Source organism: Lynx rufus, unplaced genomic scaffold, assembly GCF_022079265.1.
Source record: "Lynx rufus isolate CCGP_SWC_20201006 ecotype Redwood Valley unplaced genomic scaffold, mLynRuf1.p SCAF_3, whole genome shotgun sequence".
NCBI lineage: Eukaryota > Metazoa > Chordata > Mammalia > Carnivora > Felidae > Lynx > Lynx rufus.
In genome coordinates, this window is record NW_025814845.1 from 30,264,472 (window position 1) to 30,277,784 (window position 13,313).

The 13,313-nt window shown below is 35.7% G+C and overlaps 1 protein-coding gene across 1 annotated transcript in view; it reads right to left on the reverse strand.

Moving 5' to 3' along the window:
- The window catches only part of PDS5A (PDS5 cohesin associated factor A), a 140,467-nt gene that overhangs the window by 41,069 nt on the left and 86,085 nt on the right, over positions 1-13,313 (reverse strand). The window contains exons 18-22 of the mRNA XM_047090487.1: positions 10,414-10,519; positions 8,549-8,709; positions 4,186-4,309; positions 3,200-3,358; positions 498-566 (exon numbers count right to left, since the gene is read on the reverse strand). Coding sequence (XP_046946443.1) covers positions 498-566; positions 3,200-3,358; positions 4,186-4,309; positions 8,549-8,709; positions 10,414-10,519 — 619 coding nt within the window. The remainder of the gene's footprint in view (positions 1-497; positions 567-3,199; positions 3,359-4,185; positions 4,310-8,548; positions 8,710-10,413; positions 10,520-13,313) is intronic.

The window sequence follows — 13,313 nt, forward strand, 5'->3', positions numbered from 1 at the left end:
AAGCATCTAGGTGTTATTTACAGTATTTATTGACAACCTGGAAAAAGGAATTGATGGAACATGACTATGAAGCCACAAAAGGTGAAACAGATTTTAAGATAATGAAGACTTGTTGTCAACCCAATACTACCACTTTAAAAGTTAGCTTTATTGAGGTACATTTTGCAACTATCAAAAGTTACCAATTTGATGACAGCTATCCACTTTTGCCAAGTTAATATTCATATTTTTGTAGACAGTGGTAGTAAGGCTAGACCTGAGATGCTTCTGAGCATCAATACCCTACAAACAATTTCTGTGTAAAACAGCCTCATTGAAATTATTTCACCAGGCAGGAAGTTCAATGGAAAATGCTGACATATATGGAAGTAACTCCATGAGGACTACAATTTCTTTGAGAAACACAACTTTTGATACTCATTTAATGTCAAGTTAAAGGGTATCTATGAATGTTCATTATTTCAACATAAAAGTTATCAAGGCCTACACAAATTTACCTTTGCTAGTACTTCAGGGGAAACCTCTTCATCTGGAGACCATAATTTTCCATTCTTCTCACCTGTTGACTATAGACAATTAAATATATTTAATTCTTAGAAAGAACTTTGAAGTTTCCTTCATTAAGTTTTTCATGCTGAATAATGCAGTGCTCTAGGAATCCTACAGGAAAGTCACCAGGGCTTGAAAAAGAACAAAGTTGGAGGACTTGAGCTTCCTGATTTCAAAACTTACTACAAATCATACACCAATGGAATGAAACAAAGAATGCAGAAAATCCTCAATATATGGTTAACTGATTTTTAACAAGGGTGCTGAGACCAATTACTTCAACAAATGGTGCTAGAAAAATTAGACGTCCAAGAGCAAAAAATAAAGATGCATTGTTACCTTATATTCAAAATTAATTCAAAATAGATCAAAGATCTTAATTTAAGAGCTAAAACTATAAAACTCTTAGAAGATATAGGAGAAAATCTTCATGTTGTTTGATTTGGCAAATATCTGACAAGGGTTTAATAGGATATATAAAGAATTCTGAGAACTCAGAAACGATAACCCAATTAAAAGTGTGCAAATGACTTTAAATATCCAAAGATACATAAATGGCCAAAAGCACATGAAAAGAAAAAAAAACCCTCTACATTGTTAGAAGGTCTTCACATTGGTTGCCAGCCATGTCTATCAAATCATTAGTGAAACAAAAAGCAAAACGATGAGATACTACTTTATACCCACTAGAATGGCCATTATCAAAAACACAGAAAAGAGTAAGCATTGGCAAAGCTGTGAAGAAACAACACAAAATGGTATAGACACTGTGGAAAACTGTTTGGCAGTCCCTCAAAAAGTACAACATAGAATGACCTTGGGAGCCAGCAATACCGTTCCTAGGCATATATCCAAAATGATTTGAAAACAGGGATGCAAATGTTCATTTCATCATTATTCACCAAAGTCAAAAGGTGGGAAAAAATCCAACTGTCCATCAACAAATGAATAAACAAAATGTAGGCTACACAGACAATATTATTCTGGCATAAAATGAATGAACTTCTGATACATAACACAAATGAACCTTGAAATGATTATGCTAGTGAAATACACCAGGCACAAAAGGACAAATATTGTATGATGAGAGGTATCTAGAACAGGCAAATTCAGAGTCAGAAGAAAGTACAACAGAGTTTACCAGAGGCTGTGGGGGTTACTGGTTAATGAATGCAGAATTTTTGTCTGAGATTAAAAAGTTCTGGAAATAGTGATGACAGTTACACAACAATGTGGGTACATATTTTAGGTGGTGGCTTGGGTCATTTTGGAGAGTTATTTGGCTTTCCTGGGTATTTCCCATGTATACAGGAGGCATACATGGTATTAAACTTTTTTTTTTTTTTTTTTTTTTTTTTAGTGTTTATTTATTTTGTGAGAGAGAGCACAAACGAGCAAGGGAGGGACAGAGAGAGAGGAAGAGAAAGACAGAATCCCAGGTAGGTTCTATATTATCAGCGTGGGGCCTATGTGGGGCTTGAACTCATAAACCCCGAGATCATAACCTGAGCTGAAAGCAAGAGTTGGACGCTTAACCAACTGAGCCACCCAGGTGCCCCTCAACTTGTTTGTTTCTTAAAAAACAAAACAAAACAAAAATACCCACCCAACAACAAAAACAAGAATGCTGGTGTGTATGACGTAAGTGAATTGTACACTTAAATATAGCAAAATTGCCAAAGTTTAAATCATGCATATTTTACCTCATAAACAACAAAAAAGAGCCACCTTAAACTACAATCCATCAAGAATCAAGTCATTTAAGAGGGGTCTTAAATTTCACACTGGTTACCAGCCACATCTATCAACAGTGCAAAACACAGCCTGAATGTGTTAAGTGGGAAATGACACTTTGGCTATGTTCTTCTATCCTTGTCTATTACATCTAAATGGGGGAAGGGAGAGGAAGGAATGCACTAAAATGTCTTTCTTTTTAAGTTTGGATATCGAAGGCTCCAAGACTACTGGATCACGTGGAAGGAATAGGTAAGCTGGATAAAATAGCACTCCCTTGAAAGTCATCAACAATGATCCAGCAGGTAAAACAGACTTGTCTTATTCAACATTCATTTTTAATTTAATACTTGGTAAAGTGAATTCTTAATCAGGTATGTGTTTCAGGAATCTCTTGGGGAGCCTTTTCAAGCTATACATTCCTGGGTTCCAGCCCGGAGCTAATAAATTAGCATGTGCACACACACACTGTGAGCACCTACCCACCCACACACTTCAGCAACTAGAACAGAGTATAAGTCTAGTGCCAAAACTGCAATGTAATTATATTCCAAAATGCTAAATACAATTCAAAATGTTAAATACAATTCTACTTATATTTTTAACAACACTTGATAAAATTCTAGCACTCCAGTAAATTGTCCTTCAAATGTTAGGATAACAGCATTTGACTTATATTTTTTACTTAATGATTCATTCATCTCATGTTCTCATTTTTTCTTTCTTTAATGTTAAGTTCTGGTAATAGCTATACTGAAGTCAGGATGTCATTTGGAAATTTAAGTAAATAAATGAGGGAAAACACGCAATAATTTAAAAGGAAAAGAAAATTAAATAGAGGCAGAAATGTTTCTGTGATGAAGATATAAATAGTTTTAGTCTCATTATTCTAAATTTAATTAAATTAGAAACTTACCCTGTCATTCATTAGCAGATCTTTCACAATAAAATTTGCTACTACAGATTTCATTGGGGAAGCAAATTGATCTGGTGCTAACATAGAAATGTGGCCCAATGAAACTAATGGAGTTATAAGTTGTTCTGGTACATCAGCATTCAGACTCCTACTGAGTGGCTATAAAAATAAAACAGTCAAAATTACCAATTTTGTTTTATAAATATCTACATTCTATGGAAACAGTAAATGCTCCTGACCCTCCTGAATTTATTGTGCCCAAACAAATCTGTTCTAATGATATGATCAAAAGTAACTTCAGCCTTATCAGACACTTGATTCTTATTGTACTTACTGAAATTTAATATGATGAAAGAATGCAGAAAAAAGAAAAAGAAAACAAAAGCCCACGTAAAAGGCAGAAGTAAAAACAAGAACATTTCTGCATCATCAAATCAGCATTATTTTCAAGCCATGTACAACAATAGGCTTGTTATGTTGGTGGATTTCTTATCCTGTGGGGACATTTTAAACGCCCATGGACCATAAAAAATAAGGGTTCAAATGGTTTTGTTGATACTATATCCAATTTACAGAAACAAGAGTACTTTTCTAGTAGTGGAATCAGGCCAAGGATCATACATAAGAAAAGGCAAACAGGATTAATTTTCAGGTAGGGTTGACAGGTACTTTAAACTGGGTGGTTCAAAGTTATCTACTAATACTTTCTGAGGATAAGTGGACCACCGAGCCAATAAAGTGAAAATTAAAATGTTCTAACACAAACACACAAAATATTCTTCTAAATGTAGTATTTGAACATATAATCTGATGTAAAGTTTGTGAATACAGTGCTGGAAAAAGTGTCCCTGCTCCCATGGAATATATATACTAGGGTGAAACTAAATAGCCAAAAAAAAATTTACCTTCCATCTTCAACAAACCACACAGCATAAGAATAAAAATCAACATAAACACATCCTATATATATATATATATATATATACCTCAAAAATCTGTGCAAGCTGGACTTCTTTATTGGTGAATATGGCATGTATACAATGAACAGCCTGTTTTGCTTGGTGTGGAGTACCTCTCTTTGCTTTCTGATGTAAAATGGGAATTAAGGTCCTGCAAAAAAATAATACCATAATTTAAAAAAAGCCCATATACTACAAGTAGTTCTCCTGGTTGTCTCCTGCTTCCTCTCCCTTAACTGCTTGGATTTTTGCTGGTAGCGAAGCCTCTCTTAATTTTTAAGCTGTACGTATGTATGTATGTGCGTGTGTGTTATATATACACGTATATATGTGTATATATACACGTATATATACACACACACGTATATAATCTCTACACCCAATGTGGGGCTCAAACTCACGACCTGAGATCAAGAATCCACCAACTGAGCCAGCCAGAAACCCTGATAAGACTCTGTTAAAAATTACCTCATCTGCAGAAAGGTTTAAAGCTCCTTCTCTATCCCCAACTATAATACAAGAAACGTCTCAAGAAAAAGGCTACTGCAGGAGATAATTTTTATTTTAAAGCCACCTCATGAATATGGAGAAATAAACAAACCACCCTGAATTTATAATCTAAAACTTGCCCCATATTTTTATATTTACCTTCCAAGTACATATTCCTAATTTCCCACTTCCCTTTCACAATCCCTTCAGTTATTAAAAATAATTTTTTTCATGTTTATTCATTTTTTGAGAGAGAGAGAGAGAGAGAGAGAGAGACAGACAGACAGAGGACGAAGTGGGGGCAGAGAGAGAGGGAGACATAGAATCCGAAGCAGGCTCCAGGCTCTGAGCTGTCAGCACAGAGCCCGACACAGCATGAGAGATCATGACCTGAGCTGAAGTCGGATGCTTAACTGACTGAGCCACCCGGGCGCCCTTCCCCTTCAGTTACTTTAAAGCAGCCATGGAAGGGCACATGGGTGGCTCAGTCAGTTAAATGTCTGACTCTTGATTTTTGGCTCAGGTCATGGGTTCACAGTTGTGAGATCAATCCCTCTGTCGGGCTCAGTGCAGAGCACGGAGCCTGCTTGGGATTCTCTCACTCCCTCTCTCTCTGCCCCTCCCCTCCTCAGGCTCTTTTTCTCTATCTCTCAAAATAAATAAACTTTAAAGTAGCCATAGACAAAAAGTAGCAAAAGGTCAAGTTTTATTAAAGGGCTGAAATGAAAGCAGTAAAACAAAGTATGCAAGGATAACGACACATATATATTGGTAGAAGAGTAATAAAAACATCTAACGATTATTGAGTACTTGTACCAAGCACCATTCTAAGTGTTTTTATGTGGATTAATTCAGTTAATCCTCATAGTCACCCAAAGAGGGCTATTACATTTATTAAACAGATGAGGAAACTAAAGCACAAAAATATTATTTTATTTAAGCTTCTTTTTTTTTTTTAACGTTTATTTATTTTTGAGACAGAGAGAGACAGAGTGTGAATAGGGGAGGGGCAGAGAGAGAGGGAGACACAGAATCCGAAACAGACTCCAGGCTCTGAGCTGTCAGCACAGAGCCCGATGCGGGGCTCGAACTCACAGACCATGAGATCATGACCTGAGCTGAAGTCAGACGCTTAACCAACTGAGCCACCCAGGCGCCCCTATTTAAGCTTCTTAAGGTGATGGAGCTAGGAAATGGTGGAGTTGGGATGTGAAAATGTATACTTCTTCTCCAAAATCCATGCACTTAACCTCCATACTGACATTGAAGGTCAAAGTAAAATAATAGGACAATATGGAAATAACACATTACAGTCTTAAAGCATTAAATGTTGATGATATAAGAAAACATTATATGAAGATGTAACTACCAACCTATAAAAGAACAGGTATACACAGCAAGTAGATAGACAAAATACTCATAAAGAAATATCAAAGTGTGGATAATGACTTTCTCTCCCTTATATTTCCTAAAGTTTCAGTTTGCTTTTTTTTTTTTAAAGAAAGAGAGAGAGAGAAAATGACAGGATAGGGCAGAGAGAGAGGGAGAGACAATCTTAAGCAGGCCCCACGCTCAGCACAGAGACCAATGGGAGGCTCCATCTCATGACCCTGAGATCAGGACCTGAGCCAAAATCACGAGTTGGATGCTTAAGCGACTGACCACCCAGGTACCCCAAGTTTTAGCTTTTTACAATGAACATTTAAGTATTCTTTTAATCAGAAGAAAAGCTATTTAAGGCAAAAAAAAAAAAATTTAAGAAAGATACTTGTCATACATTTAATGCAGTGGTTCTATTTTATAGATTATAAGGTCAGTGGTATCAAATACAATGATGACAAAAGGTCCTCTCATGAAAATGGGAGGCTAGACATTAAAAGCAATACCCCAGATCCCAGGTCATGCACCTCAACCAAAAAACTGCAATGAATATATGCTAGTCAGTATAAATCTGATTTGACACTTACGAATATGACACATTTCTCTGTGTGCAGATTTAGAATTGTTAAGAGACAGATTTCCATGGCCCAGTAGCCTCCTTAACTGAACACTGTTAAAGTCTTTCTCACAAACTCATTTACCAGAGTAGCAGTTCTTGTAAATAACACAAGTAACAAAGACATAGTGTTGATCAAACTGTTGTTAAATGTGTTACTAATTCTTCTTAGCCTAATGAAATGATTACACAAAAATCAACTTTAACCTTTTCCCTTGCTTTTCTAGTGTGCTATATAATCCGATGATGTCATCAGGGTTGTTTCTGAGGCTTGCATTGTTTTTGCTCCTCTGCTTTTCAATGATTCTCTCCCTCCTTCCTCATTAGTCTTAAGAACAATACGTTTTATTCCTTGTGTCCAAAGTTAACTATTTCACCTACCCCCATTTTCCACTGCTTCTGCTGGGATAGAATTCCTTTAAGAAGAAATCCTTTACATTAAAATAGGTTTTCCTACCTTGAAAAACTCACCAGAAACTTTATCCTAGTGTGTCAATGATTTTTTTCCCCAATGTACAAGTACAAAGATTATGATTTCTAGGCTATAAACACCTTGAGACCAGGGACTAAGTGTGGTAATTCTTTTAGTCAGTACAGTTCTGAGAATGAAGAGAATGTACAATAAATATTGACTTATTTCTCAAATTAAACTATCAGCTTACAAATTTAATAAAAACTTTAGGAATCAGGGGACGCCTGGGTGGCTCAGTTGGTTAAGCGTCCGACTTTGGCGCAGGACATGATCTCACGGTTCGTGGGTTCGAGCCTAGTGTTGGGCTCTGTGCTGACAGCTCAGAGCCTGGAGACTGCTTTGGATTCTGTGTCTCCCTCTCTCTCTGCCCCTCCCCTGCTCATGCTGTCTTTGTCTCAAAAATAAATAAAACATTAAAAAAACAAAAAACAAAAAACCAAAACTTTAGGAGTCAGTAGTCCTCTTGTCCTATTATTACCCTGTAAGGAAAAACGGTTTGATTTGGATATATCCAGAACTATTTGCATATACCCTGAATTTCTGACTCAACAGCTATCAACAATGTGTTTTTTCTTCAAAAGACATCTCCCACATTTTTTGTCTAAACATAAACTCTCAGCACAAGTTTGATCCTAAGGCAACCTCTTTATGATGTCGAAGTAAAAATATCAAAATGTATTTCATTCTTATGATGAAAGAGAAAAGGTAATCTTTTTTTTTTTTTTAATTTTTTTTTTTTTCAACGTTTATTTATTTTTGGGACAGAGAGAGACAGAGCATGAACGGGGGAGGGGCAGAGAGAGAGGGAGACACAGAATCGGAAACAGGCTCCAGGCTCTGAGCCATCAGCCCAGAGCCCGACGCGGGGCTCGAACTCACGGACTGCGAGATCGTGACCTGGCTGAAGTCGGACGCTCAACCGACTGCGCCACCCAGGCGCCCCAGAGAAAAGGTAATCTTAAGGGAGAGATCAAAATTATAAAACCACCACTGCCAATAACCAGGCAACTAATAAGATATAATGTTAAACAGACTAGTTGATTATCCCATTCTTTGGTGAGACAGGTTAGTAGCAGCTACTGAATTTAAACCAGTTGGAGGGAAGAAAATGTACATAGATAAGGAAGAAATGCTAACCACAAATTCTAAATTCTGTGATAACTTTTGATTATTAATATTAATATTCAAAAATAATCTTGTTATAAACAAAGTTTCAGTTTGTTCCTCTAATTTCTTTTTCAGTTTGTTCTTCTAATAGTAGGGGAGGAGTATAAGGCAGAGAAAGGATAATACAAAGGATACAGAAAAGCTGCTTCTAAGAAAAAGTTGTCTTTCCTCTCCCCTCTCTCCTATCTTCCTACATGAAAAAGAAAAATGACTGGCTCCTACACTTAAAACACTTTTGTGTTTACCATGAGAAAAAATATACTCACGATCGTATCTGGGGTAGGTCTGTTTCTATTTTGTGGCCTGTATTTCTAAAAATTTGTATAGCAGCTTCTGCTACCTTGTCATCTTCCATTCTGAGGCACTGTAACAGGGACTCATATGTCTCTGCAGAGTGGAACGAGGTAGGATGTGTGAAAGACAGAACCTGGAGGAATAGATATAGCTTTAGAAGTACAGACAATGGTTTTCATTCAAAGAAGAAAATTATTTTCTACTATAAATACAATTCAAAATGATGGGCTGCATATGCTAGCTATACAGAATAAAGATTTTATTTCATAGTCTCCTTTGTAATTTGTTGTGTTTAATGACATGTGAAAAGAAATACTGTGCAGTAGACTCCTTATGAGAGTTGATATATAGCCTTTGCCCTATTTTCTTCTTTACCTCTTAGTCTGTTCTGAAACTGGGAATGCAAAAAATGTGGCTCTTTTTTTATGGACTGTGATACTGTGATGTAAACAAAATGTTAACACAGAGCTTTATTTCACTGGCAAAACGATAGTCTAAAAGGAATATTTTAAGTGAAATCCATCACAAAATTTCACTAGTCATAACTATAAACAAAGAAGCCATAACTGTGAACTTTTAGTCACGATTAAAAACATGTACATTATTACTCCTTTATTTATTACTCTAGAAGTCCCAGTCTATCCCTAAGGAATTTATAGCAAGTTGGACATGTCTACAAAATTTACTTTCCATGAAGTGGAAACAACTTAGTTAGCATAATATCAGAGATAAAGGCTACAAGTGGAGAGGTGTGGGTAGGGGATGGAGTATGTAATCTTCATTAACTTACTTAATAAGCATTTATTTAATGGGTTATAAAGTAAAGAGATGGTCTCATTCGGTGAGATTCTTGCTGATAATATTTAGATAGTATGTTGACATGTTAGTAATAGGGTTGATAATATAAGACCTTGTAAATTTTACTTACAGAAAAATGGAGAATCAAATTTGAAAAAATGAATCAAAACTATGAAAAATGCTTATCTTCAAGATTTCACTCTTAAAACTATATAAAAATATCTCATCATTAAAAATACAAAATCTTTCCATGAAATTAAAGACTATTCCAATACAATCCCATCACTCTCTTTTCTATCTAATGTCCATTGCACTGGTTTGTCTCTTCTCCCTCAGTTCATACATTATAGTTATCTAAATATCTCTTTCCTTCAATTTCCTCTTTACTCCATCTGATGAAAGCTCTGTTTAGTGCCGTGCCATAATGAAAGCCAGAAGGAAAGACCCTGATAATACCTTTCTGCTCAAAGAGCATTACCAATCTAAAACCAACCCTGTAACCCATTATTCCCCAAAGCAATCCTTTTTTTTTAGTTAGGCTAGACTCCCAACAATCCCTAAAATATGCCAAGAATTATTCTCTTTCACGATGCTGTGTTACCCTTAAATTAAGCCATATCTTGTCCACAAAGTCTTGCCTGATCTGCCTCTTACTAATTGCTCTATTCTCTGAATTCTTTGGCATAATATGAGTAACAATTGTTTAAAAATTTCCTGATAAGACAGATACTGTCATATAATTCCTTCAGCAGATGAAAGTTAAGACTAGATCATTTAGAACATACTGTTACAAGCACATGTTGTTAAATACAGGTATGCAAATGAGGAATGAAATAGCAAATCATCAAAACATGATTTTATAATGTAAAACAATTACATTATTGTAATGTGAAAGACATACATTTTTATAAAATATGATTTCTACTACAAATGTTTAATTTTTCAGTTTCCAATGAAATAAAGCCCAACCCTTGCATATCCTTAAGGGAATTGGAATTAAGACTGTAAATTCATGGAGACAGAATTATTTTAAAAGTACCTTAAGAAGTTCAAGTCCTGAACGAATAGCTGTATCTGGACTTACACCCTCCTCTTCATCATCTGCTGTTCCCTCTATTGATTTATTCATCAGTTTTACCAGTGCACTATTAAAATAAGAAAATCTAAATTAGCCACCTTAGTAGATCAGTAATTCCTAACTACATTGTGGTAGAACACATACAGAACCTAAACATTAGCTACAAGTACGTTCCTGGAGGAAAAAATTATTTTGTGACTTAAAAAAAAATGTTTATTTATTTTGAAAAAGAGACCTTGTGCATGAGTGGGGGAGGGGTAGAGAGAGTGAAAGAGAGAGAATCCAATGGCTCCATCCCACGAACTACTGAGAGCATTACCCAAGCCGAAATCAAGAGGAGAATGCTTAATGGACTGAGCCACCAGGCAACCTTATTTTGTGACTTTTTAAACTTTGCTCCCAACTTGACAGCTGAGATTTTTACTTTATCTACCCACAACCTTGCCCAAACTCCATGTACAACTCTACTGAAAAACAACAAGATTAAAATTAAATGATATGTACTGGAAATATAATTTAACATTGATTTCTATATATAAAGAGATTGTTTACAACAATAGAAAAACAATAGATGGCAGTTGCTAAATGAAGAAATGACAATTCACTCAAAGTAAAAAACAAATACATGGACAAAGGAGTTTAAATTAATCCTTGGTGATTAATTTACTGAATCAGTAATTCTATTCCTAAAGATTTAGAGAAAAGAAGTTCATTAGAAGCATCATGTTATATTCATAAACAGATTCATCAATAAAAAAACATTTAATTGTCCAACATTATGGAATTAGTTTTTCAAACATACCTAACCACCACAAAACAGAACATTACCTGTGAATAAAAATCAGACTATGTAGCAACATGGTACTTTCAATTAATTAAATAAATTAATTAATAAGCAAGGTGAACGCTTTTTAAAAATGTTTCTTTATTCTTGAGAGACAGAGATGGAGTGCAAGTGGGGAAGGGGCACAGAGAGAGGGAGATACAGAGTCTGAAGCAGGCTCCAGGCTTTGAGCTAGCAGCACAGAGCTGGGCATGGGGTTAGAACTCATGAACTGTGAGATCATGACCTGAGCTGAAGTCGGACACGTGCCCGATGGAGCCATCCAGGCACCCCTGATTTTATTTTTTAAAAATGTTTATTTATTTTCAGAGAGAGAGAGAGAGAGAAAGAAAGAGAGAGAGAGAGAGAGAGCGAGAGCGTGCAGGTGAGCGTGAGCGTGCAGGTGAGCGTGTGCACACACAGGAAGGGGCAGAAAGAGAGGGAGACAAAGAATCCCAAGCAGGCTCCATGCTCAGCATGGAGACTGACGCGGGGCTCGAACTCACAAACTGTGAGATCATGACCTGAGCTGAAATCTAAAGTCGGAGGCTTAACTAACTGAGCCACCCAGGCGCCCCAACGTGGTACTATTTTAAGTAAAAACAAATATGATTTTTTTTTAAATCCTTAATTTAAATTTATTTTAAAGTTTTAATTAGTTAATATACAGTGTAATATTGGTTTTGGAAGCAGAATTCAGTGATTAATTACTTACGGACAACACTCGGTGCTCATTACAACAAATGCCCTTTTTTTAAAATTTTTGTTTCCCTTCCCTTATGTTTATCTGTTTTTAAATTTTTTTTTTAATTTTTAAATGTTCATTTAGTTTTTAGAGAAAGACAGAGTGTGAGCAGGAGAGGGACACAGAGAGAGGGCAACACACAATCTGCAGCAAGCCTCGGGCTCTGAGCTGTCAGCATAGAGCTGGACATAGGGCTTGAACTCACAAACTGTGAGATCATGACCTCAGCTGAAGTCGGGACGCTTAACTGACTGAGCCACCCAGGTGCCCCACCACAAATGCCCTTCTTAATACCCATCACTTACCTAGCCCATCCCCCCCCCCCAACCTACTTCCCTCAATCAACCCTCAGTTTGCTCTCTATCGTTAGGGGTCTCTTCTATCGTTAGGGGTCTCTTGTGGTTTGTTTCCCTTTCTTCTTCTTTTTCTCCCCTTTCCCTATTTTCATTTGTTTTGTTTTTTAAATTCCACATATGAGTGAAATCATATGATATTTGTCTTTTTCTGACTGACTTATTTCACTTAGCATAATATATTCTAGCTCCATCCATGTTGTTGCAATAGATGTGATTTTTGGTTTTGAGGCTGTTTCCTCATCAGTAAACTGAAAAAAAAAAAACAACAACCCTTATTTTGGGGGCATTAAATTATTACAGCAAATGACCTAGTACATAGCAAATATTTAACAAATGGAAGTTAATCGTAACTGTTTCAGGTTAAAATTTTTCCCTTGGAAAAATACACATATTTTAGTCAAACTATTAAAAAATTTTAAGTATAAAATACATAAGGTCACACATACATCTTCTATATAATTTAAACCACTTTTAGTACTTTTATTTCCCTTTTAACATCACAAGAATAATTTAAAAACTTCCTCAGTATCTTCAATTGATAAACATTTTTTTAAAAAACAGGAGTGTATTAAACACTAGCTGGAAATATAATTTATGTATCATATAACTCACCTATTTAAAATGTATAATTCGGTGGTTTTTAGTTTATATTCACAGGGTTGTATAACCATTACCACAATCTAATTTTAGATTTCACCCCATTCCCCAAAAAATCCCTTTTCCAATAGGAGTCACTGCTGTTCACTTGTATCTCCTCTATTCCTAGTCATTTACTAATTTGCCTTCTGCTGCTACACATTTGCCTATTCTGAATATTTCATATAAATAGACTCACACGATATGTACGTAGTCTTTTATGAGTGACTCCTTTCACCTAGCAAACTGTTCTTGAGGTTCATCCATGTTATACTATGTATTAGTATTTCATTTACTTTAA